The 24,012-nt window shown below is 43.0% G+C and overlaps 1 protein-coding gene across 1 annotated transcript in view; it reads left to right on the forward strand.

Annotated features, from left to right (window-relative positions):
- The window catches only part of ESR1 (estrogen receptor 1), a 246,200-nt gene that overhangs the window by 139,067 nt on the left and 83,121 nt on the right, over positions 1-24,012 (forward strand). The window contains exon 4 of the mRNA XM_066615710.1: positions 14,024-14,140. Within this exon, the coding sequence (XP_066471807.1) occupies positions 14,024-14,140 (117 nt within the window). The remainder of the gene's footprint in view (positions 1-14,023; positions 14,141-24,012) is intronic.

The following is a 24,012-nucleotide window of genomic DNA, read 5'->3' on the forward strand; positions in this document are numbered from 1 at the left end:
AAAAGGAACGCTCCTTTTTATTATCTTGTCTGAAATGCTTGAGGGAACAAAAGAACCGTAAGACTCCAAACGGATCTTTCAGGAAAAAAAAATATACAGTGGTACCTCGCATAACGAATGCCCCGCGCAGCGAAAAATCCGCAGAACGAAAGCATTGTGCGAAGTTTGGTAACTCGCACAACGAATTTTTATGACTTATGCTTCGCATAACGAATTTTTGTTTTGTTTTGGTTTGTCTTAAGGGGGGGATCTTCATGTCCGTTTATGATCCCGTTCACCCTAGTAAGGGGCGGATCTTCATGTCACTTTATGATCCCATCCAGCCTAGTAAGGGGCAGATCTTCATGTCACTTTATGATCCCATCCACCCTAGTAAGGGGAGGATCTTCATGTCAGTTTATGTAAGTAAGTCCCATTGTGCTTGCTCCCAGGAAAGTGTGCACAGGATTACAACCTTCAAACTCCCCACTCAGCATCCCCCCATCGCTCATTCACCCTCTCACTGCCCCATTTCCTTCACGTTTCCCCCATGATCACGGCAAAAGCAAGCAATTGAGTGCAGCTGCTCTGTCCTCCCCAGCTTAGAGCACAATCCTGTGCATGTCTCCTCAGAAGTAAGTCCCATTGTGCTTACTCCCAGGAAAGTGTGCACAGGATTACAGCCTTCAAGCTTCCCACTCAGCATCCCCCCCCGTTTTTGAAATCTTCTGTACAGTATGTATGCCTTTAAAGAGCACTTAATAAACACTTTGTAAACCAAATTTGACTTTGTTCTGACTTTTCTTGCCCATAGGAACGCATTAATTAAATTTCAATGCATTCCTATGGGAAAACGTGCTTCGCAAAACGAAAAACTCGCATAACGAAAGGAGTCGCGGAATGGATTGATTTCGTTATGCGAGGCACCACTGTACGTAACAGCCCAGTCCTAACTGGCAGCTGCACTGACAGAGTGTGTGTTCCAGCAGCACAGCATGCTTTATGACCTTCGCAACACCCCTCAGAGCACAATGTGGCCACTTCTCCAAATGGTAAGTGGTGGTGGCCAGGCAACATCAGCCTCTGTGGGAGACCCAGCACCCAGTAAGTTGATGTGGGATGGGCAGAACAGGGCAGAACAGAATGGGGGCCAGGGTGAGAATTGGGGTGTGTTGAGGCTGTTCCCCCTTTCAGTCTTGATCCACTTACTTGGGTCCACTTGGTCTTGCCCCAGCAAAATTGCTGGTGCAGGTCTGAATAGATTCATACTTTAATTTTATTTAATTAAAATAATTTTAATTATTTGAATTGCCATATATGACATATATAAGTAGCATGACGGATCGTACTGTCAAAGTGTTAGAAAGAGCTAATCTGAGACCTATCTATCAGCCTACTTGTAAGGTGCAGCAAGTTCTACGCTTGGCCAAAGGCTCCAGACACCCGCTTTCAACACCAGGGGTTTATCACATTCCCTATAGTTGCAAAAATGAATATACTGGCACCACAAAAAGAAGTACTGAATAAAAAAGAAAGATAAAAGAGCACAAGACACATTGCCGTCTACAACAACCAGAAAAATAAGCTGTTATTGAACATATCCTGAAAACGGGCCACTGAATGAATTTTGAACACACCCAGGTCCTATCTACAATCAAACCATACCACCTGCACATCTATAGGGAGGCGATAGAAATTCAGAAACACAAAACCAACATAAATAGAAAGGAAGAAACCTTGAGCATTAGCAATGCCAGGCTACCTGCTATCAAATATGTGAGGACCCTGAACTTTAAGAACACGCAGGATGAGAGTTGACAGATTTTCCTTTACAAATCCTTAGTGAACACACAGATGATCCTCTAGTCCAGGGGTGTCAAAGTCATTTCATACAGAGGGCCGAATAGCATTCATGATGCCTACTGAGGGCCGGAGGTGATGTCATTACACAGGAAGTGATGTCATTAAACAGGCCAAAACCAGAAATAAACACTCTGTTCTTGTGTAGGAACTCATTAGCTGCTAATGACAGGAGAGAAAATACACAAATATTTCAAGATATGGGAGAGCCCAATTATCATGCGGGCCGCCCTTCTGGCAGTGCCACCTCAGCACTGCTCAGCAGCTGAGAGCCCAAGGGCCAGATGAAAAGCTTCTGTGGGCTGCATCCGGTCCCCAGGCCTTATTTTTGACACCCCTGCTCTAGTCATTTAGGGTCGTGTGGAAGCACTGTCAATTAATGATCTAGCTTAAAAACTAGCGAAGTCAACCATCTAGATAAGTGCAGATTTATTTCAGGAGACCAGGACGGTTCGGGATACTGAGGTGCTCCTCCACCTCTGACAATGCCTGCCAAAGCTGCAGGTGAAATGTCAGGAGATAGAATTTTTATTGGACTGCAGCCATCAAGCCTGAACAGTTTTAATATTGTTTGTTTGGAATTGTCTCTTATTTACAGCCCAATTCTAACCTGCACTGGTGCACCTGGGCTGAATAGCCTTGGCGTATCCAGTCAGGTTAGAAGCAAACTGGAAGTCTCCTTGGGTAAGGTTTTTTTTTCCCCCTGAGTAACACTCCATTCAGCCCAGTGGGGCTACTCAAATCTGCTGTGCCAGTTAATTCGCTGGCACAAGTCTAAGCAGCTCCATGTAAAGCTGCCAAGCCCAGGAAGGAGGACAGGCTGTGGTGGAGGCCTCCTCTGCCAATCCTGCCCCCTCCCGGGCCTGATCCAACCCTGTTCCGCTATCCCTTGCCCCATTACACCTTCTCCCCGCCTCTGTTGCACCCTCCTGCTGTGCTCCCTCTGCTCCTACACCGCTCCATAGAGTACTCACCTCTGTCGGCAGCCTCACCTTTGGATACAGTTCTGGTAGACCAGTGCAGGCCTTCCTGCTGGCACTGGTTGCACTCGAGTAGTCACTTTACAGCTTATCTACAATACTCTAGGCTAGTGCACTGGCCAGTGCGCTGACAGAAGGTAATGATAGGATTGCACTGTGAGTCAATTTTTTCCCTCCATGAGTGAGAGTAGTGAATTACAGGTTTCTTTGCATTGTTGTTGTCTTTCTTTCCATTATAGAGAAATAGCTATAAGTGCTAAAAAATACACACCTGCTAGGTTTCTAACGTTGCTTGGTTGAAAAAAAGAAGACTTTGTGGTGCCAATTTACGTCTTAGCTCATCTGCCAGATTGAGATTTTGTATTTAATTTATAACTTATCATAGTATCCAACCATCGACAGAGTTATAGCCTAAGGAGTATTCATGAAAGAACACGCACAGACGCAAACTTCCCTGCTATCTCGTTAGCACAAGAGCCCTCTGGGCCCCGCACCCTTCCAAAGTCTGATTCCCAATCTGGAACGGGACTGCATGGGTCACAGTGCTTAGTTTTGCAGGACACTTCATTGCACTCTGCAAGCTGCCCCTCCCCTTTGACATCAGAGCCATTCTACGAGCCATTCATTCGTAGGAGACTAAAGCAATGCAGCGGAAATGCCTCTGCGTTACTTTTGCCTCCCAGAATGGCTGTGACAGCAAGAGGGAGGGGGCAGCTTGCAGGGCGTGATGAGGCACTCTGCAAAAATTAGCTTTGTGTCCCCCTGGGAACGCCACTGATTGAGCTCTACAGCCCTCTGTTTGCCATACAGTTCTATTCCTGAAAGTTCTTATGTATGTGTACATTCTTAACAGGTGTAACAATAATTTACGCATGATCATGTGGTAGTGATGATCATGGACCCATCCAAGTTGTTGTACATAATAAGGTCAAATTATTATAAAACAGAAGGGGTGTTTGTATGCATTATTACTAAGTGTTTAAAGAGTGAAATACATAGAATAGGGTATGGTAACTTGTTCTGCACTGAAGGGTGCAGTTGCTGCATATTTTAGGAAGATGCCTGAAAAATTCTCAAGGGCTAAGAATTGGAGGATTGTTTGTTGCTGGCTGGAAAGGAGTGGACTGCTAAAAGAACTTTGGAAGCTGGGAGACTGGACTTCAAGGACCCAAGTAGGAGTGAGCTGTGAACATTCATATGTTGAATCAAACTAATCATTCAGCATTGCAGATCTCTTGTAGTAGTGTGCATTTGACAAGTGTGGCCTTTGTAGGGTTCAGGGGAATAACCCCTTCAGAGATTTACTAGATAGCCAAGCTTTTTGAAATTGGTTTCCCTGACAGCCCATAACAGCGTTTGAGGAGAAAGAGAGCAGGTGTTCCTACAGTAAATGCTGTCGTTTTATTCTCTAAAGGATGTGCTCATTTTCTTTTTTTAAAAAATCTATTGATTTAAGTTTTTTTCATAGAATTTAATGTAAAAATATGCATATATGAAACCAAAATGCAACAGTGAAAGGGTAGAGAGGGAAGTTTTCATAGCACACAGTGTTTGGAGCCAGTGGGAAGTTATTGTCATAACAATGGTAAGGCAGCCAATTCTGAAGGATACTTATATTAAAAAAATAATAATCAGTATATCGTATTTATAAACTACAATGAACCAAACTGCTGACCTCTGTGGTCGTCAGGAGCAACCATGGAAATCTTTTTGAAGTGGGTAGCACCTGAGAATACTTGTGTGGAACAGCTGAGATGGAAGAAAACCACTTGCTGGTGCTGGAAAAAAAATCAGTATAGGCACACATTCTAACTTGTGCCTGTTAGGCAATTACTCAAAATATATCACAGTGAATTATGTTGCTATCGTTCAGATCTTGGCAGTAGATGTAACCTTTCAGATTTGCATAATTTACGAGTTTATGTAAAACTCGTACATTGTTTTACAATGTTTTACTTTTCAGGACCCAGGCATGGCATTCTGCAGTAAAGGTTATTCAGTGTATGATGTAGATAATTTCTTGGACCAATATTTGGGTTTCATTGTCTATGACAATAAAGGTTTTGATTTGATTTGACTAAAGGTTACCAAAACTTTTTGCCATAAAATCAAATTTTGTGTTCAGAAAATCTTAAATCTTCCACTGGTAGTAACAAACTACCTTGGAGGTCCGTTTGTAAATTACAAAATTGTACGAAAGTAATAATAGAGTATGTAAACATATAAGGAATCATATATACAAGTCATACTCTAGCTATGAAACAATGACTATGGAATGGCAACACCACTCTTCAGTAATATTTGACATCTACCTTCCCTGCTGCGTTAAAGTAAAGCAAACACATTCACAAAGCCACAAACTCATTTTTTGTGCCTGTCAGTTTCAAGAAGGCTTCAGTATATGGAAGAAGTAAGGATTGTTCTTGACTTTCTTTTGAATTTGTTTTTGGTTTTACTCATTGGTTAGCCTAACTTTATAGGCTTTTCTCATTGGTTAGCCTAACTCCATACAACAGTATTCATGCCAGTATATTTTAATTCTGCAACCTATTTCCAGTGCAAGTACGTAAAACATAAAATGAATTCTAGAAGACTGTGTGCTTATTAGTTTTACCAGCTATCAAACAGCTCTTATTTTCTTTTTTCCCTTCATGATTCTTTCTGACAGTCTAGCTTGTGATCCACCTTGTAGTGCTAATGGTGAATAATTAAGGGCAACTTGCTCCAGTTCTGGGGTTATAAAGCACACCCATTTCCATTTGGTTTGGTGATAAGAAACTATTAGAAACAGAATAAAACAAAAGATGCATTTCAGGACATAAATCCTGAATGAGTCCTAACATTCTCCATATGTTCTCTGGTTGCAGATGCTAGAAACCAGACTTTAGCACTTGAAATTGTTTGTTACCTACATGGGCTGAAATCGTTGTACCTCTGGTGCTTGTCAAAGAGTGTTCAGGCATCCAGGTCTCTGCCTCGTGAACTAGCATTTTCAGTTTGTTTAATGTAAAAGGGAAAAAAAGTGTGCCAAATTGATCCCTGACTCCACCGTTTATCCAGATGTATTCAAATTAGCTAGCCATGTTGAGAGGAACAGAAAAACCTAGACTTTTGAAACATCGAGACTGGAGAGGGAATGTGTTACTTTCATGAGGCCCCCATGGTATTCAGGTCAAAGAAGAGAAGTCTATATGTTGAATGAATTAAGATCGTTATAATTGCAGGCATTATTTATTTGTATTGACTAATCCCCAAATGTCTGATAGTACAATATAGTTCAGTATCAAAGACCCAGAGATTTGTCAGGAAGAGTACCTGGCGTGTTTTGTTTGGACAGTAGTCCTTTATTTTATTGGGTGTAGATTGTTGAAGCTTCAACTTTCAGCCAGCACCCTTGATCTTGCTTGTAGTTGTGATCTTGTTATCACTACTCTTTCTCTTTTGCCTCAGAATAATCTATTTCAAGTATCCTCTTCTGTTCCATCAAGTATAAGTTCACATATAACAACAACAACAACAACAACAACAAGGTTCTTGTTATTTCTGGTCATTGGATTACTCCTCTGACTTTATTCAAGGCGGTTTACATAGGCAGGCATTTCTAAATCCCTCTTTTGTGATGAAGACCTATCTTTCACATTACATATCTGGCCCAACACCAGTGCTGTAGGTGAGGCTAAACATAAGTCAGTTCTCTAACCCTTCTATTTGGAAACAAAGTCAATTAACCAATGGGATTTATTTCCACTGGAATTCCATGTACACAGAACCTTTGAATTCTCTTATGAGCAACTGCAGGAGCTTAGGGCATGTTTTCCCAATGTATGATTCTTTCCTTATGAAAGACATTCCCTCCATGCATGAGAAGTGAATTAGAATTCCTTTTCTTTTGCTGTTTAGGATTAGGTTGTAAGTTTTAGTACAATGTGATTGGAAGGAGAGACACTAGCACTGTGTTATGGTAAACAGCTGTAGGACTATGTATGGCTGGCAGAGAAGGAGGTATAGTTTCTCCAGTGCTGCTGAAACAACCTTTTTTTTTTTTTTAATGATGTTGCCTAGCATAGTTAGTGGCATACTATATAACATAATCTTACATTGAGGGACTGAAAGCTTTACAATTTGAAGATACAGCTAAATCAGAAACTTCTTTCATTGGTATTCTTGCCTCTTAAAATCAGTTAACTCAGGAAGATTCTTGCTTAATTTTGTTTAAGCCTCAGTTATTTACTGTTACTGTAACTTTTTTCTCATCTGCTGGTTTAGGTGGGAGCCTCATTTTTGTGCACTCCTGGGTATATCTGTCTGTGCATTCATACAAACACCTGTACCCACATATTCTCCTTAAAGACTCTTTTGTTCTTTGGCATAGCAGACCAGGTTAGACCAGATCTGAGAGATGGGTAGTGCAATCCTAACTTCTGCTGGGACAGGCCTTTGGTCAAGTTTCGGTCTGGCTGAGGCTTGGCCTGAGGCAAGGAGAAAACATTCCCCTTACCCCGAGGAGAGTGGTAGTGGCTGCAATATGTCTACTCGGATCTGCGCCACCTTAAAGTGGTAGTGCAGCCCGAGCAGAACAGAGTAGCCTGGAGCTGCTGTGTGCTGCTTGGGAACAGGGCTAGGTTTCAGCATAAGTGCTGAATCCTGGCCTCACTGCCTGCCCATCTCCCACCCTCCCCCACCTCAGACACCTCCTCTCCATTCCCCCCGAGGCCAACACGCCTGATATCACATTAATTGAACACAATTCCCAACTTGTGACATGTCCCATGGCACCGCTATGCTAGTGCTGGAAAGCACTGACATAAAGGGTTAGGATTGTGCCCATAGGCTCTCACTTCCATAATATTAATTATTTACAAAGAAGATATAAGTTTTGATGAATTATTTTTGATTGATGAGGGAAAGTATATAAGAAAAATGTACAGTTTTCTCCTGAAGATAAGAATGGAAGATGAGATAGTTAAAGATGCAATGGTGCGTAGGGCAAATTTTTTTGAATATAATATATCGATGGATGACTGGAATCAAATTTGGAATGCAAATATTAAGATAACTAAAGCAGTGTCTTTTAAAGAGAATTTATATAAAATGTTTTATAGATGGTATTTAACGCCAGAGAAATTAGCAAAAATATACTCTGGGTTATCAGACAAGTGTTGGAAATGTAATGAGGTAGAAGGAACTTTTTATCATATGTGGTGGACATGTGAAAGAGCAAAGAAATACTGGAAAATGATACATAAAGTGTTGCAAGAGATATTGCATTGTGTATTACCATTCAAACCAGAAATATTCCTCCTAAATGTGACAACAGAAATTAAAGACCAATCTAAGAAACACCTTATTGTACATATTGTTACAGCGGCAAGAATATTGTTTGCGCAAAAATGGAAATCTATAGATGTGCCATCTAGAGAAAATTTAATAGACAAAATTTATGAAGTAATAGAAATGGAAGTCTTACTAGAAAGAATGAAAGAGAGAGATTTAGATAGAGTAAGAAAATATTGGAAGTTTTTTTACGATTGGGTAGACAAATTTAGTTAGACAAGATTGAGTGTTTCGTAAAAGTCAATTTTTTATATTGATGATAGCCTTTGTACTGATAATTATTGTTGTTTTTTTTTTTGTTTTTTGTTTTGTTAACTGAATGATGTATGTTGGAATCTGGGGCCAAACCTTATGTGTAACCTTTGTTGTACCCACCCTAAGTTAAACCTATTTCCTTTCCTGTACCTGTAATAAATAAATAAATAAATAAATAAATAAATAAATAAATAAATAAATAAAAACACATAATATTCATTATTTCACAAAAAAGAGAAACCCCACACCCTCCTCCTTAGCAGGAGCTTCTTAGCAGGAGTACTGTTTCTGCCCCAAAGCCAGGCTTGAAGCCAGTTTGAAACTGATAATCAGTTTCATCCAGGAGTCATGGGTGACTTAACTCTCCATAGGCTCCTATCCACAACTGCAGGCTGTACAAGATGAAAATAATCCATCAGTAATATGTTCAGCTGTGTTATAATAGCTGTGTTGTAATTTCTGACACCTTCTAGTTCACCTTTCAGCAGCCAGGGTGCCGCACAAATACTTCAGTACAGAGCCCAGGGACTGTTCAATGAATTACATTTCCATATCATAAACGAAAGTATCTGCAGTATTTTATTTAATATGTACAATTAATATATTTAATTAACAATTAAATATTAATATGTGAGGTGGCCTTTCTCTATGAACTCGAAGACACAAAACTATCTGTGTGCCAGAAAACAGGGTGAAAGTATCTCCATGTTCAGAGGCAATGTATCTCTGAATAAGTTGCTGCTGGACAAGCAGTGTGGGAAAAGGCCTTCATACCCTGCTTGTACACTTCTCAAAGAAATCTGACTATCCACTATTGGAATCTGGGGAAGGAATCTGGGAATCTTGTTATGCTCTTCTGCTTTTTTAAAAAAAAATTGTATATCACTTTTCTTGCCACTTCAGGGCAGCTAACAATTCACAAACAATTCATTAAAATGCAATAATCAATCAAAGTCAAAGGCAGCCAAATGATCAAGCAACAATACTTCCCAGCCATGAGCCAGATCACTCTCCCATAGCAGCAAGACAAAAAAGTCAGTTTTCATACAGCACCTGATATCTGCCATTTCTTTTTTTATTTGTATTATTGATTCAACATTGTTTTATAATCTTTAAACCTAAGTTTAAAAAAATGACAGTAATATCAAACAAAGGGCGGAATCCAAAGTGCGCCTTATGCCGGCCCAAGTCCCTTGGACCAGCATAAGAGGGTCACAAACGTGCCATAAAGCACGTTTGCACCTCCTCACAGGGAAGCCAGGCTGGTGCTCCAAAAAGCACTGGCCTGCGGAGGCTGGCATAAGCCTCCGCGTTGGCTTCTTTGCAGCCACTTGTGTCGGCATGCTCGTGCTGACACAAGCAGCAAGGGTAGGTGTAGGGAGGCAGGGGGGAGGAGGGAGAGAGGCGTTCCTGGATGCGGGGAGGGCAGGAGATGGGCAGGGATAGGGAGGCGGGGTGGAATCCGGCTCCGCTCTCCTTGAACTCATGCCACCTCCAGAGGTGGCGCAAATTCGAGGAGACCCATTGGGGCCAGCAGCCCTTACCCAGGGGTAAGGGGAAGAGTTTCCCCTTACCTTTGGCTGACCTGTTGTTCGCCACGAACCTGTGCTGGATACAACGCAAGCCTCCTGGCTTGCCTGTTCCAGCACAAGTGTAGATTGCACCCTAAAAGACTAAAATTATATTTACGTGGTGACTGGGTGACTATGGTCAGCCACTGCCTCATGGTCTATGTGACTTCGCAGGGATGCTGCAAGGACAGAATGGTGGTTGGGTTAGGGGTTGGGGCAGACGAAAGGATTCATTGAGTTCCATGGTGGATTTGAGGGGAGGAATTTGGAGTCTTGAGAAAAGAACTGAAGGGACAGAAATGGAGGTTGAGTTTAATGTCTCTTCAACTGGCACTGCTGAGCTGTATGGAAAGAGGAGGAGACACACATAGAGACTACAAAGTGATCACAACCAAACTCGTGATGATCCAGATACCTTTGGGGCGCAATCCTAACCGAAATTTATGCTGTTATAGGAGCTCCTGGGGGGTTGCAAACGTGCCATAAAGCACGTTTGCGCCTCTGTGGGAGGAAGCTGCGTCAGCGCATCCAGATGCACTGACGCACAGAGGCCAGAGGAAGCCTCCATGGCGGCTTCCTCCCTGCGGCTTGTGCCAGTGCACCCGTGCCGACACAAGCGGCGAAGGTAGGTGTGGGGGGCAGGGAGGAGGCGGGAGGGGGTGTTTCTGGGCAGGGGGAGGGTGGGTGATGGGAGGCCCAGGGGGCAGGCATGCGGGGAGCTGGGGGTGGGGCTTTGACCCGGCAGTTATGCCAGATCCCAATCCCTGTCCCCGGGGAGAACAGAGCAGCTTCGAGTTGCTCTGCTCTCCTTGGGCTTGTGCCACCTCCAGAGGTGGCGCAGGTCTGAGGAGACTCATTGGGGTGCGCAGCCCTTACCCAGGGTTAAGGGGAAGAGCTTTCCCTTGCCCCTGGTTGAACGACGAACCTGCGTTCGCCTGCTGGCTTGCCTGCTCCGGCGCAAGTTTGGATTGCGCCCTTAATGTGGGTGTGATTCTATGCAATTACTAAAAACAGGATAGCATTTTAGCTCTGGTTTTGTGCTCAGTATATCTGTAAATCTCATACTTCGTTCTTGTGTGAAGGAATTGGCAGAACACTGGAACGTGGAAAACACTGGCAAGGTGATCCATGTAGTAAAACTGGTGTTTCCCTGGTTGCCTGGTTGTGCAGTTGGTTAGATTTTTCTTGGGGCAAATAGGAGCTAAATCTGGTGCCACATGAAAAGGATGATAATACCTCAAGGCGTTAGGAGTGGTACTCCAGGCGTCCACTGCAATAAATCCACTGATATTTTTGAGTCATAAAACAACAAATGAATCTGGACCAAGTTTGCAGTGCCCATTCTATGATGGTAGACATCTGTAGGCCGCACTTTCCAGCATGTAATAAATACTCATGAAATATAGATGACAGTTCTATGATTGGATACTCTCCCCCCCCCCATTAAATTTGAGATGTCATGTGATTTACTTAGGGGAACTGCAGTTGCTCAGTAATTACAGTGATAGTTTTCTTTTTATTGATTTTATGACCTATGTACTGTATTTCTGGAACAGTACTTTTCCTGTGTGGGCTCCTTAATATAAGAAAAAAATTTAAATCTATGCAAATTTTGAAATAGCATGAAAATATTAAAACACTTCAGATTTTTCTGCTCCTGTAACTAGTTTATTATTATTTACAAATTATCATCACAATTCCTAAGGATTCCCTTTTTCAGGCAGCATGTGGTCTTTCATGAATTCGTGACTTCATGAAACTGCTCCTTATCATGAATAACCAAGTGTGATTAGTACAGCAGATGTTCTTTGTGTAATCTGATAGTTTGTGTTGTTTTTTTTTAAAACTGTACATTTACTGTTATGTAATGAAAGATAGAGAACCAGGTTTGATGAGACCAAGGCCTCTGACAACCCATATTTGTCTCAGATTGATCCCTGACCTGAATGAAGAACAAACAGTCCTACAGTCAAGTCGTTTGTGTTCTGTACTTTGTACTGTTTAGCTGAGTGTAGAAAGAGCCCTGAATATGATCAATTTTGTGTTTTCAGTCCCAACGAACTTTTACTAGGATAGGAATTTTCTTTTTTAATGAAAAAAGACAGAAATACAATATCTTCAAGAGAATGCTAGGACATGAATGATAAGAGAATTTTCTCAGCTATTCAGAAGAACTTCATTCATCGGAAGTAAACCAAGCAGTATTGCTCAGTTCAGCTACTCAGAAGTTGTTGGATAGGAGGGCATGGTAACATTGGTTGGTTGGCAACCTTCAGTCTCGAAAGACTATTGTATAAGCCTACAGCACCCAGTATTCCCAGGCGGTCTCCCATCCAAGTACTAACCAGGCCTGACCCTGCTTAGCTTCCAAGATCAGGCGAGATTGGGCATGTGCAGGGTAACAGTTGCCAAATTATTGGATCTAATATATGACTTTACTTGTAGCTATATCCATTATGAGCAATTGATTTCTAGTTGTCCTTTTCTTCCTAAATATCCCAAACCTCAATCTGTGACCAAATTTTTCTAGTTAATGTCAGTGAATCATCATCATCATCATATTAATAATTAACATAATGTTATCATTTTGCCCATATGAGCTCATGCAGCCAGGGTGAGTTCTGTCCTCTCTGGGTAACTTGGTCATATGTACCCTGCTGCTGCATTATAAGTATTCTGCCATGCATCAGTCATAATAAATATGTGGTAAATGGTAACCTATGTAGATTCATTGGGCTGGTTTAGATGACCCAACAAATGCAGCCTCAGCCTTCCCAAACCCATATGCTCCTTCCTCCGTCTATTTCCCCTACTGATGCACTGGCAACATCCTGGTTAGGTAAAACAAGTTTTTGGTCATTAAAACTTGCAGCTGTTGCTTAAGGCTGCAATCCTGTGTACGTTTACCTGGGAGTAGGGCTCACTGAACACAGTGAAACATCTGAATATTCATGCATCGATATGTTGTAACTGTGGTTTAGAGACTATTATGAAAAAACATTTTCTGGTTAGGCAAGCTGTGAAACTGTTCTTTTACTTAACCAGTATTCCTCATTGGACCCATGAAAGTAAAGGGGGAATACATGGGCTTCAGGAATTCAAGCCACAGTGCTGATCTAAACAAATCATGATTTGTTAGGTTGTCTGAACTGGCCCAATAGCAGTTCAGCAGCATACAAATAGCATGTAGCATGTGTATGGCTTGTGGCATTTGTCTCACCACAGCAGTATGTAATGAACTTAGAGCTGTAATCCAAGAGAATTTGAAGCAACCAGTGGGCACCCTGGGATTTATCTGTATCAGCCTTCACAGCTGAATTCTAATCTGTGCTGGTGCAGCCAGACTGCATGGCCTGTGCTATATCCAGCACAGGCTAGAAGGTATCTGGAGGTCTCCTCAGGGTAAAGGAACATTTTTCCCCTTCCCTCAAGTAACTACCTGTCTGCCCTATGGAGCTACTTGGTTCTCTGCCAGCTATATAGCTGGTGGAAGTCCGAGCAACCTGGTGTAATGTTGGTTGGCCCAGGATGGGGGGGGGGTTTAAGATATGGTGGAGAAGGCCCGCTCCTCTCATGGGTCTGATCAGCCCCCATTCTTCCATCACTCAGAAACGCCCCCCTCTGAGTCACACTCACGCCACTTTTCCCTGTCTCTGCACCCCCTGGCAGTGTACTTACTTACCTCTGCTAGCAGCCAGGCCTCTGGATGTAGTATCAGTGAGGCAGTGCAGGCCTCTCTTCCAGCACTGCCTACTCACATGGTGTTGCCAACGTGCCTTATCTCATGTTAGTGACACCTTCTGCCAACACAAGGGCCCCTGCGCTGGTAGATCATGTTCTTAGGATTACGCAGTTTCTTATCCTCTGTACTTATTTCTTGCTCTTAAAAATTACAAATGCAAGTCTGCTTTGATCATGCAATTTAAGAAACTTAGAAATAGAAAGCAAAGCATTATTGCTATTTCTGGAATATTTTTTGGGAATGCCTATCATTTCTGTAATCTGTAATGTTGTCAACCTTTTGAATTTCCTCTGATTCTGCAGGTCACAACGACTACATGTGTCCTGCTACCAATCAGTGCACAATTGACAAGAACAGGAGAAAGAGCTGCCAGGCTTGCAGGCTCCGAAAATGCTATGAAGTTGGAATGATGAAAGGTGGTATGTACTCAGCCATAAATTCTAATTCTTGGTACAAATGTAACCTAATTGACTTTTATGTTTATTGCATAACAGACTTTGGGTTTTTTGTTGTTGTTTTTTTGCAAACTGGCTATTAATTTTATGATTTTTTTTAAAAAAAAGAACCTAGTGTTTTATAGTTCATAATCTCTACTTCCTACTATTCTTGAAAGCAATGGTTTAAAAGTTTGTAACTATTTCTTTGGTCAAGATCTTCATATCTTCTTGGTCTTTTCTCTTATTTTCAGTCATGCTATGCTCAGAATTTATTACATGCCACATAAATAAGATGGGGGACAGCAGAGGATTATTAAAGAAATTCTCAGAAGCAACAGTAAATTAATTTTTTAATGCATCATCTGGAATGATTCCAAGAATTCTAATTTGCTTTGCAGTTACCTTGCAATGCAATGATATACTGTACTAAAATAGTACTTAGCAAATGAGAAAGGAAAGTACTCAAGCTCTAGGAAACTATTTGTATTGTGTCAGAAATGAACCTCTACAATATTTGCTAAACACACTGTTCTGTATTGATGCAGAACAATACAGGTTGTGGGGATTGATACAGTTATGAATACTTGAGTATTTAAAGAACCAATTTATTTAAAGGATATTGCCAAAATAATTTTCATTTAGTTTTTCAATTTTCTGTTAATCCTCTGTAAATATAAACACTATGTGCTTGTTGTTTAAACATTCCTCTTAACACTCCCTGTAACCTATTACTATGTCAGAAGTGCAATTTTCCATCTGCTTAGGAAAAACTATAAATTGCCCTGCACGCAATCACATAGCAAATAAGCAGATGAGTGATAGCCTACACCTTTCCTGCCCTATCTGCTTTTGTTATCTATCTTAGAGCACAATCCTAACTGTCACATAGGCCAGCATAAATCCCCTGGGAGGGTCACAAACTTGCTGTAAAGCACATTTGCGCCTCCATGGAGGCTGCCAGAAGCATCCGCGGCAGCTTCCTCGCCACTGCTTGTGTGAGCGCACCTGCGCCAACACAAGTGGCAACGGTAGGCATGGGGGGAGTGGAGAGGAGGTGGGCGTTTCTGGGCAGGGGGAAGCGGGCGATGGGCAGCCCCAGGGGTGGGTGCGCGGGGGGCTGGGGGTGGGGCTGGGACCCAGCAGTTATACCAGATCCCAACCTCCGTCCCCTCGGAGAATGGAGCAGCTTCAAGCTGTTCCGCTCTACTCGGACTTGTGCCACCTCCAGAAGTGGCACAGATTCAAGGAGACTCATTGGGGCAAGCAACCCTTACCCAGGGTAAGGGGAAGAGCTTCTCCTTGCCTCTGGCTGAGCCGCTGCTGCCAACGAACCTGCGCTGCATGCAGTGCAGGCCTCCTGGCTTGCCTGCTCCAGTGCAGGTTTGGATTGCATCCTTAATTGGTCTCCTCACCTTGCTGCATCCCACCTACCTGACAATGTGATTTGCAGTGATGGAATGTTAAATGAGAAGATTTGTGCTCCTGTCATTCTTTCCAGACTCAGAAGACAAAGGAAAATGATCTCAATATTTGTTGGGTTTGAGAAGGACTTTGGCATTTAGTATCAGTAGAGTGGAAATTTTTCACAAGTCTAAACAGGTATCTGTTTCCTACAGAACAAAGTCATAGAAATGCCAGGTCCATCATGGAGCTTGTCCACACAGAAAATCCAGTTCATCCAAACCCATTAAGACCTTTCCCATACATCATGCTTGTTTGGGATGGGAACTCAGGAATCAAGTCAGAGTTGCGAAATCACGTTTTTTGCTGAATCGTGTATACTCGAGTCACGGGTGTCACTGACTCAGGCATGATTCGAGATTGAATCTGAAAAACTTGAGTCTGAAAACCCATGAGTTTGGGTGTGCTTCCTCATGTTTTAAGCGTATGAAAGACCTTGTGGGGCCATCTGGAAACTGGGTGAGCAGCTAGGAAGTTCCAGCCAGGAGGCAGGAAAGGGCTAATGTTCTTGTTTTGCACGAGCAGGAGGTGGGGGAGGGAGACGGGAGCAGGCTCTCTTGTCTCTGAAGAAACCTGAAGGATGGGCGGTCTGATTTTTTTTTTTTTTTACTTGGATGAGAGAGGGAAGAAGGAGGTGCCCAAGCAATGGGGTGGGGTTCTTGCCTTAGGAGTGTCTGGAGAAGCCCATTGAGGGGAGAAAAGGAAGAGACGGGGAAGTTGGAGGCAGTTCCTAGTGATCAAAGAGAAATTCCTGGATCCAGTGGGCTCATTGAACGACTGGCTCCAATGGGGCTTCTTCTGTCTCCAACTACAAAGGAGTGGTCGTACTAGTAAACCTCCCAGCTGTTGCATGTGACCCTCCTCCCTCTTGCTGCTTCTGTACTTGCTCTCATGCAGTTTGTCCCACCCTCTCCTGCCTTGCCAAACTCAGGCATGTCCCAGGCCCTGTTGCTCCATGCCCTGGCGTGCATGGCGCGCCTTCTGAAGGCAGAATCAGGAGTTGGGAGGTGGGGGAGGTGTTTCAACATTGGGGTTTGTATGGAACCAGTCATTTTTCTGCAGTCCCTGCACTGCTGCTGCTACACTCACACGAATAGCAACAACATGGCTTTTGTTTATATAAAGGAAATGGTCATTGATTTTTCACTGGAGTCGCACCTGACCTGTGCCGTATCTCGTTTCACAAAAGACTCTGACTCAAGTCAAAAAGACTCGGAACATTTCAGGGGCAAGTCGCCACAAGTGCATGCTAGCACTCATGCTCGAGTCAAGTCGAACAGGAAGACGTACATACCAACATGATTTTTAAGTATTCATGCTCTCTTTCAGTTCATTAAGAATTTTTTTAATGAAAAATTTACATTAGAAAGAAAGGTGGGATAAAATACCAATAAACAAAGTATATGCTGGATGCATAGTTATTGTGTGTCAGTACAGTGAGTAAGTTGTTGCATAATCTTTAGTAGAGATGAGAAAACAGAACCTAATAAGAACGATGGAAGTGGCTACATTACTTCTCTCTAGTTTTGTTCAGTCTTGGTACTTTCTGAACATGTAGCAGACAAGAAAACACAAACTGCAAGCCACTGTGAATGCCCCTGATCTGTCCAACTGACACAACCTCATATGATGTTTATAAGCCCAATCCTATGGCCTTGTAATGCTGGAGGAACAAGTGTTCAGCCAGCGCTAACTGCTTTACTATTGTTGTAAAAGCACTTCCAACTGCGTGCAAAGTAGTGTGCTACCCGAGTGCCTTCCATAGCCTTTCTGTGCACATCAAGGGATTCTGGCCACATTCTGGAGCAGGGATTACTTTAAGCTAGCTATTTTGCTGGTGCAAACTTGAGAAACCCTGTGTTGGGCTTTGCAGCATGACATGGGGCATAGGACCCAGCCTCTGCTGGTCCTGCTCCCCTGGGCCAATCCCTCTGCATTCTGCCCTCCCCCTTCTCTCCCCCCAGCTTGGAACACTTCCCCCCACCTCAAAAAGCCTCACCACTGGCTGGTAGTTTCACTTGCCGCTGGCCACTCTCCTCCTGTATCTTCATGGCGCTAAGCCCCAGCGCCAATGTTCCCTCCTCCCTAGGTGCTGTGTATGTGCTTTGTGGCACATTTGCGACACCCAGTGCCAGTGGTAGACTCGTACCACCAGTCCTCGAGTCCTTAGGATTGGGTTCTCAGTATGGTAGTAGAATATGAATACAATACTTTATGCAGGATTTGACACACTTACATATGTGCAGTAGTGGAACTGTCTCAATTGCAACATAATGATGGTGTTTGATGATGATGATGATGAATACTTATGTGCTACTTTTCAACAAGAGTAATTCTCAAAACAGTTTACATAGTAAAATCAATAAATGGTTCCCTGCCCCCAAAGGGCTCACAATCTAAAAATAAAAATAAAAAATACAGAAGAGACACCAGCAACAGCCACTGGAAAAGACACCATGCTGGGGTGAAGAGGAACAGTTGCTCTCCTCCTGCTAAATATAAAAGGACACCACTTTGAAACGCGCCTCTTTGCCCAGTTAGCAATCTTATCAAGATGATGTTTTAAATCTGTGCTATAATAAAATATTGATCTAATCTCAGATATTATTTATTGCTCTAATTTCAGTGGTTTGACCTTGCCATAAAGTTGCTTTTGTTCTTAGCAGTACTTTCTGGGTATTCAACACTAATAATGGACAATGGGTAAAACATCTACTGTAAAAGAACATCAAGGATTATACTAATCTTCAAGCAGAGTGTCTAACCACAATAGTCCATCTTTTTTAAACTCTACTGAACACATGGTGATAGTATTGCTTATAGCATGTTGAATCCTTGTGGTCATTGAAGTTCCTGGTAAATTCCCTTTAGTGGAAGTTCCATGCATGGTTTCATAAAAACTGCCATCTTTATCCACCCAGTGCTGCAGGTGCATTTAACCAGTAACCATGTATCGATGAGAGTCTGTGCTCCATCTGCTTCTGAAAATATTTTGTTTAATAGGTGGCTATGGGCTTAGAAGCACCTGAACTGCTAGATGAATTCAGGTGGCAGATTTTTCCATTTATGTATGCCTCAGAACATAGAAGTGGCTTCAGCCCTCTTTCCCTGCTTCTCTTCTTGAGATCATCTATGGCTATAGCTGAGTAGCTGCACTTCTGTCCCAGCAAGATTATCATATTGGCTCCTTCTGGAAGACAATGCCTATCTACAATTACCTCCCTTCCCCTTTTTATGTGTTCTGACTCATCTCTTTTCTCTCCATTTCTCTTTTCTTGTGTCCCTGGTCATTTAGAATGTAAATCTGAGGACAGAGTCTGTCTCTTTTTTCAATTTATATACAACACCTAGTTAATTTAGGCACTCTAAACATGAGTAATAGCCATGAATTTAAAAAAAAATACTAATTGAATATAAGCCAAACAGGGTTACATCCTAGAAAGAGAGAAGTTATGTCCAACAACCCCTGCTGCACCAGGCCAGAGTTGCTATCTATCCCATCATCCTGTTTTCCACAGACCATAGTGGCCAGCCAGATGTTTCCAGAGTTGGGAAAAGGACTATGAATGTAATTTTAAGCAGAATCAGATGGCAGAAGATCCTTTTTTTGATTGCTTTCCACTAATCCCTGCTAGTATGCTGCAACAATAAAACAGCAGAGGAGGCCATGAAAAGGTTTCAAAGAAAAACATTTTACTTACAGTTTAAGAAACATGTCTCCAGACCAGATCAGATGGAAAGCTCTTCAACGTCTCCAGACTGAGAGTAAAGTCCAAAGTCCAGCTGAAATGTCTTCGTGACTTCCTCTTTGCTGACGATGCAGCTGTCACTACCCACTCTGCCAAAGATCTCCAGCAGCTCATGGATCGTTTTAGCAAGGCCTGCCAAGATTTTGGACTGACGATCAGCCTTAAGAAAGCACAGGTCATGGTTCAGGATGTGGACTCACCTCCCTGCATTACAATCTCTACACATAAACTGGAGGTTGTCCATGACTTTGTGTACCTTGGCTCAACGATCTCCGACACTCTTTCTCTCGATACTGAGCTAAACAAACGCATCGGTAAAGCAGCTACCATGTTTTCCAGACTCACAAAGAGAGTCTGGTCCAACAAGAAGCTGACAGAACATACCAAGATCCAGGTCTACAGAGCTTGCGTCCTGAGTACACTTCTGTACTGCAGCGAGTCATGGACTCTCCGCTCACAACAGGAGAGGAAACTGAACGCTTTCCATATGCGCTGCCTCCGGCGCATTCTCGGCATCACCTGGCAGGACAAAGTTCCAAACAACACAGTCCTGGAACGTGCTGGAATCCCTAGCATGTATGCACTGCTGAAACAGAGACGCCTGCGTTGGCTTGGTCATGTCATGAGAATGGATGATGGCCGGATCCCAAAGGATCTCCTCTATGGAGAACTCATGCAAGGAAAGCGCCCTACAGGTAGACCACAGCTGCGATACAAGGACATCTGCAAGAGGGATCTGAAGGCCTTAGGCATGGACCTCAACAAGTGGGAAACGCTGGCCTCTGAGCGGCCCGCTTGGAGGCAGGCTGTGCAGCATGGCCTTTCCCAGTTTGAAGAGACACTTGGCCAACAGTCTGAGGCAAAGAGGCAAAGAAGGAAGGCCCGTAGCCAGGGAGGCAGACCAGGGACAGACTGCACTTGCTCCCGGTGTGGAAGGGATTGTCACTCCCGGATTGGCCTTTTCAGCCACACTAGACGCTGTGCCAGAACCACCTTTCAGAGCACGATACCATAGTCTTTCGAGACTGAAGGTTGCCAATACAATATACAAAATCTTTATTGAAGTATAGGTGTTAGACTTTGGGAATCCTAGAGCACCCTTTTTGTGGGTATACCAGACCTCATGGCATTGTTGACTCCAAGTGCCTGGCAGAGCTCATGGAGGGAGCTCCTGCACATTGGGACATCAGGAGAGGCAAAGAGAAAGAGGAAGGAAGCAATGTAGAGACATACCTCTTTTGTGGGTGACCTCTGAGCCATCTGCTTCCTGGGTGGTACACTACCTGCAGTGTCTTCCAGGTGGCATTGTACCTATTTTACAGCATCCAGGAAGCCCACAAACAAGGCATGAAAGTAACAGCCCTCTCTCACTGCTGCTTCCAAGCAAATAGTTTGTGGGAGCATATTTCCTCTGAATCTGGAGGTTGCATATCATGGCTGATAGCCATTGATGGATCTGTCCTCTCTAAATTGGCCTAATTGCCTTTCAAAGATATCTAAGCTAGTGGCCATTACTGCATCTTAACGGTAGTAGATTCCGTAAATTAATGCGTAAATTAATTACTTTCTTTTCTGCTGAATCTGCCAGTCAGTTTCACGAATGACCCCAAGTTCTAGTGTTGTGAGAGAGGGGATGTGTGGGGATATGAACAAATACGTTGCTATAACTTTTGCTAAAATTCACATCTTACGTAATGTTCTAAAGTTTATATTCTTTATTTCTTCAGGAAGTTTCTTGAAGCTACGTTGTCATTCAGTGCTTTCTAGATAGGCACTGGAAGATAATTTATTACCCTGTGTTATCGCTGTGTGTTTCCTAGACCCTACTGCACTTCATTGGCTGCCGCACATGAGGGCTGGGAAACAAACACCGTAACTAAGACATGGGTGAGTTTTACTACATGCTACAGAGATGGTTTGATACAAGGATGCAGCAGCCCTGTGTTTCACATAATGTGTAATTCTTCCTTAGGAAGTCTGCATTACCACTGTGCCTGTATCTATTCATGTACCAATAGTATCTTCTGCCAGTCTGCCCATGTTTCTTGTAGTATCCCAGCAGATGCCCACAGGTGGAAGACAGAACTATGAACCAATTACTGTTTCTGCCTGCAGTGGAATCCTGTGGGGGATTGTATGCATTGAACAGCTGTACTGTGTGCGGTGTTTCTCCAGCATGTAGAAGATTAGTAGAAGAAGGAAGAACAGCATTTCTTCATATTCAAAATGTGATTGGTAATCTTTCAATTTAGCATTTGCGCAGAATGAATCATTCTGCAAACAACTTTAAGTGCACTCATCTGCAAGAGTAGAGAACTATATGTACTTTTGCAGCCGACAAGTGTAGGTCTCTTCAGTACCAACATGTCAAACCTGGGTGTGTTTGTCAACAGCATGGATGTGAAAAGAAAAAGAAAAAAGTGACTACTCTGCTTGTTTTTTTTTTTAACAGCATAGCAGGTTTGGTAGTTTGAGAAAACTGTTTTCTAGGGAAAACAAAAATATCTCATGTTGGCTCAGCAGGGGTATAGTGCCTAGAGCACAAATGCACATAGGGTAGCAACAGGAAAATGTGGATCAATGCATGCACAGAGCTAAGAGGAAAGCAAATTTAAGGTTATGGTTGTTTTTAATCTGTTTTGTTGTATGTTTTATGCGACCTGCTGTAAATAATTACTTTGGTAGTAAATATGGTGTAGTGGTTAACCAGTTGGGCTAGAACTGGGGAGACTTTGGCTTAAATGCCTCCTCGCCATATAGCTCACAGGGTGTCCTTGGGCCAGGCACATTGTCTCAATTTAACCTGCCTTCCAGGGTTATGTGATGAAAGTGGTAGAACAGCAATTTAGGCAAGTGCAACAGGTCTTGCAGCAAGTACAACCTACCCACCCCTGCCCCCCACATGGGGACCCAACTAGGAGGAAACAGCTGTCCTGTCTAAGCTCTCCATCTGGTCAACCACCCTGGCTCAGAATCTGAATTTACCTCGTGGTTCTCCTAGTTTTTCCACCGCCAACCAATACAAAGGTGACCATGAAAGCTGAATTGCTCTGCCCACCCTGAGCCGGATAACCAGTAAAGTAGAAATCCCAATTAAATCTTGGGATGAAACCAGCTTGCATCCTGATCTGAGTAGCCTCTGGGAACAAATTCTGGCTCTGACCCTGACTCTTACTTGCCTAAGGGTCACTGATCCTCCACACCACCTTGCACTATCTGTTAGGACTAATCTGCCCAAATACCCCTGAGGAAATTTGCAGTATGAATAGGGCAAGGCTGTGATGTCTGGGCCTGAATGTGAGCCTGGAAGCACATAAGTATATCTCTCTGTAACTCCATGTGACCAATGTAAGTGTATTAAAAATGCTGAATCACAGTGACAAAGTACCTATAACAGAAATCAATGTAAAGACACAGCTGGTGCACCATGGAAGAAGATGTTATCTGTCATGAAACAATGAGGTAATGCTATGAGGTCATCTCCACTGTGATTGGTGCACAGCAATATATAAGCAAGGCAGGTAGAGCCCACCTGCAAGGGTCGTTGTACGGAGTTGGAGAGAGCAGAAGTCTGTGTTGGAGAGTTGGAGATTGTGGCTGTGAATACCTATGCTGTTTTGCTCAGAAGGGACTGCTTATCTGTAAATAGTTTTGTAAATTCAGACTGGTGGTGAACGTCTGCCTTGTCTATGTTGCCTTTTTTTTCTGGGACACCTTTGCCATCCTTCGAGCTAGCACTCTGCTGCACTCTGCTAAGAACTGGCACTACACAAAATTCCTCAACACTGTCCTTCCAGCCGTGACCTACAAGCCGTGGCCCAAAGGTCATTCTGGGGTAGGTTAAAAAGCTCCCTCCACGGCCAATTGAGAGAGGAGTGAAAAATTCCTATCCAGCCCCAAAAGATGACAACCTAATTTCAGACTGTTACCTGTTGGGCAGGTGGGTGGGTTTGGTTGCAGCCAGGTGAAAATGGCTGAGGAAGACCCAGGTCTGGTAAAATCCTGTCCATTGGCAGTCATGTAGGGAGAGACGCAGAGTAACTGACTGTTTCTGTCTTTTAAATAATTCATGTTTGTTTGTAAAATGTAATGTACGTTGTATCTGTCTGTACACATAGGTGTGCACTGATACATATATTTGTGTACTATTTAGGTTTATACTCTCTACGATTTCTGTACAGAGTTCTCACCTATCAAATATTTATGCCAAATAAAGGTTTTGTTGACTGTTGACTGTTATGTAGGGAGAGAAACCTAACAAGGAAGCTTCCCTCTGGAGACCCAGATGGAGCCCCAGAACCAATATTACACCACCCTCGAAAAACATGAAATGTAGAAAAGAAAATCATGTATTGGAACAGCAAAATGAAGACATTTCAGCAATGTCAGACATTGATTACTTCTTCCAGAAAAACAGTATGCTGGAAACACAAAGAGAAGAGTAAGAAAGGGTCTCTCTCATTCTGCACATCAGAGAATCACACAATTTTTCAAATGCTTCTCCATTATATTCCAACACTGAGGACATCATAACTCTTGTTAGCTATTCCTAGTAAGCCCTGTGCACTTTTATGAGAGTCCCAGAGCTCAGGGTTGGTTATGCAGAAGGCAGCAGCAATTTACCCATCAGCTGAGATGTCAAGT

Source organism: Tiliqua scincoides, chromosome 1 (genome assembly GCF_035046505.1).
Source record: "Tiliqua scincoides isolate rTilSci1 chromosome 1, rTilSci1.hap2, whole genome shotgun sequence".
Taxonomy (NCBI): Eukaryota; Metazoa; Chordata; class Lepidosauria; order Squamata; family Scincidae; genus Tiliqua; species Tiliqua scincoides.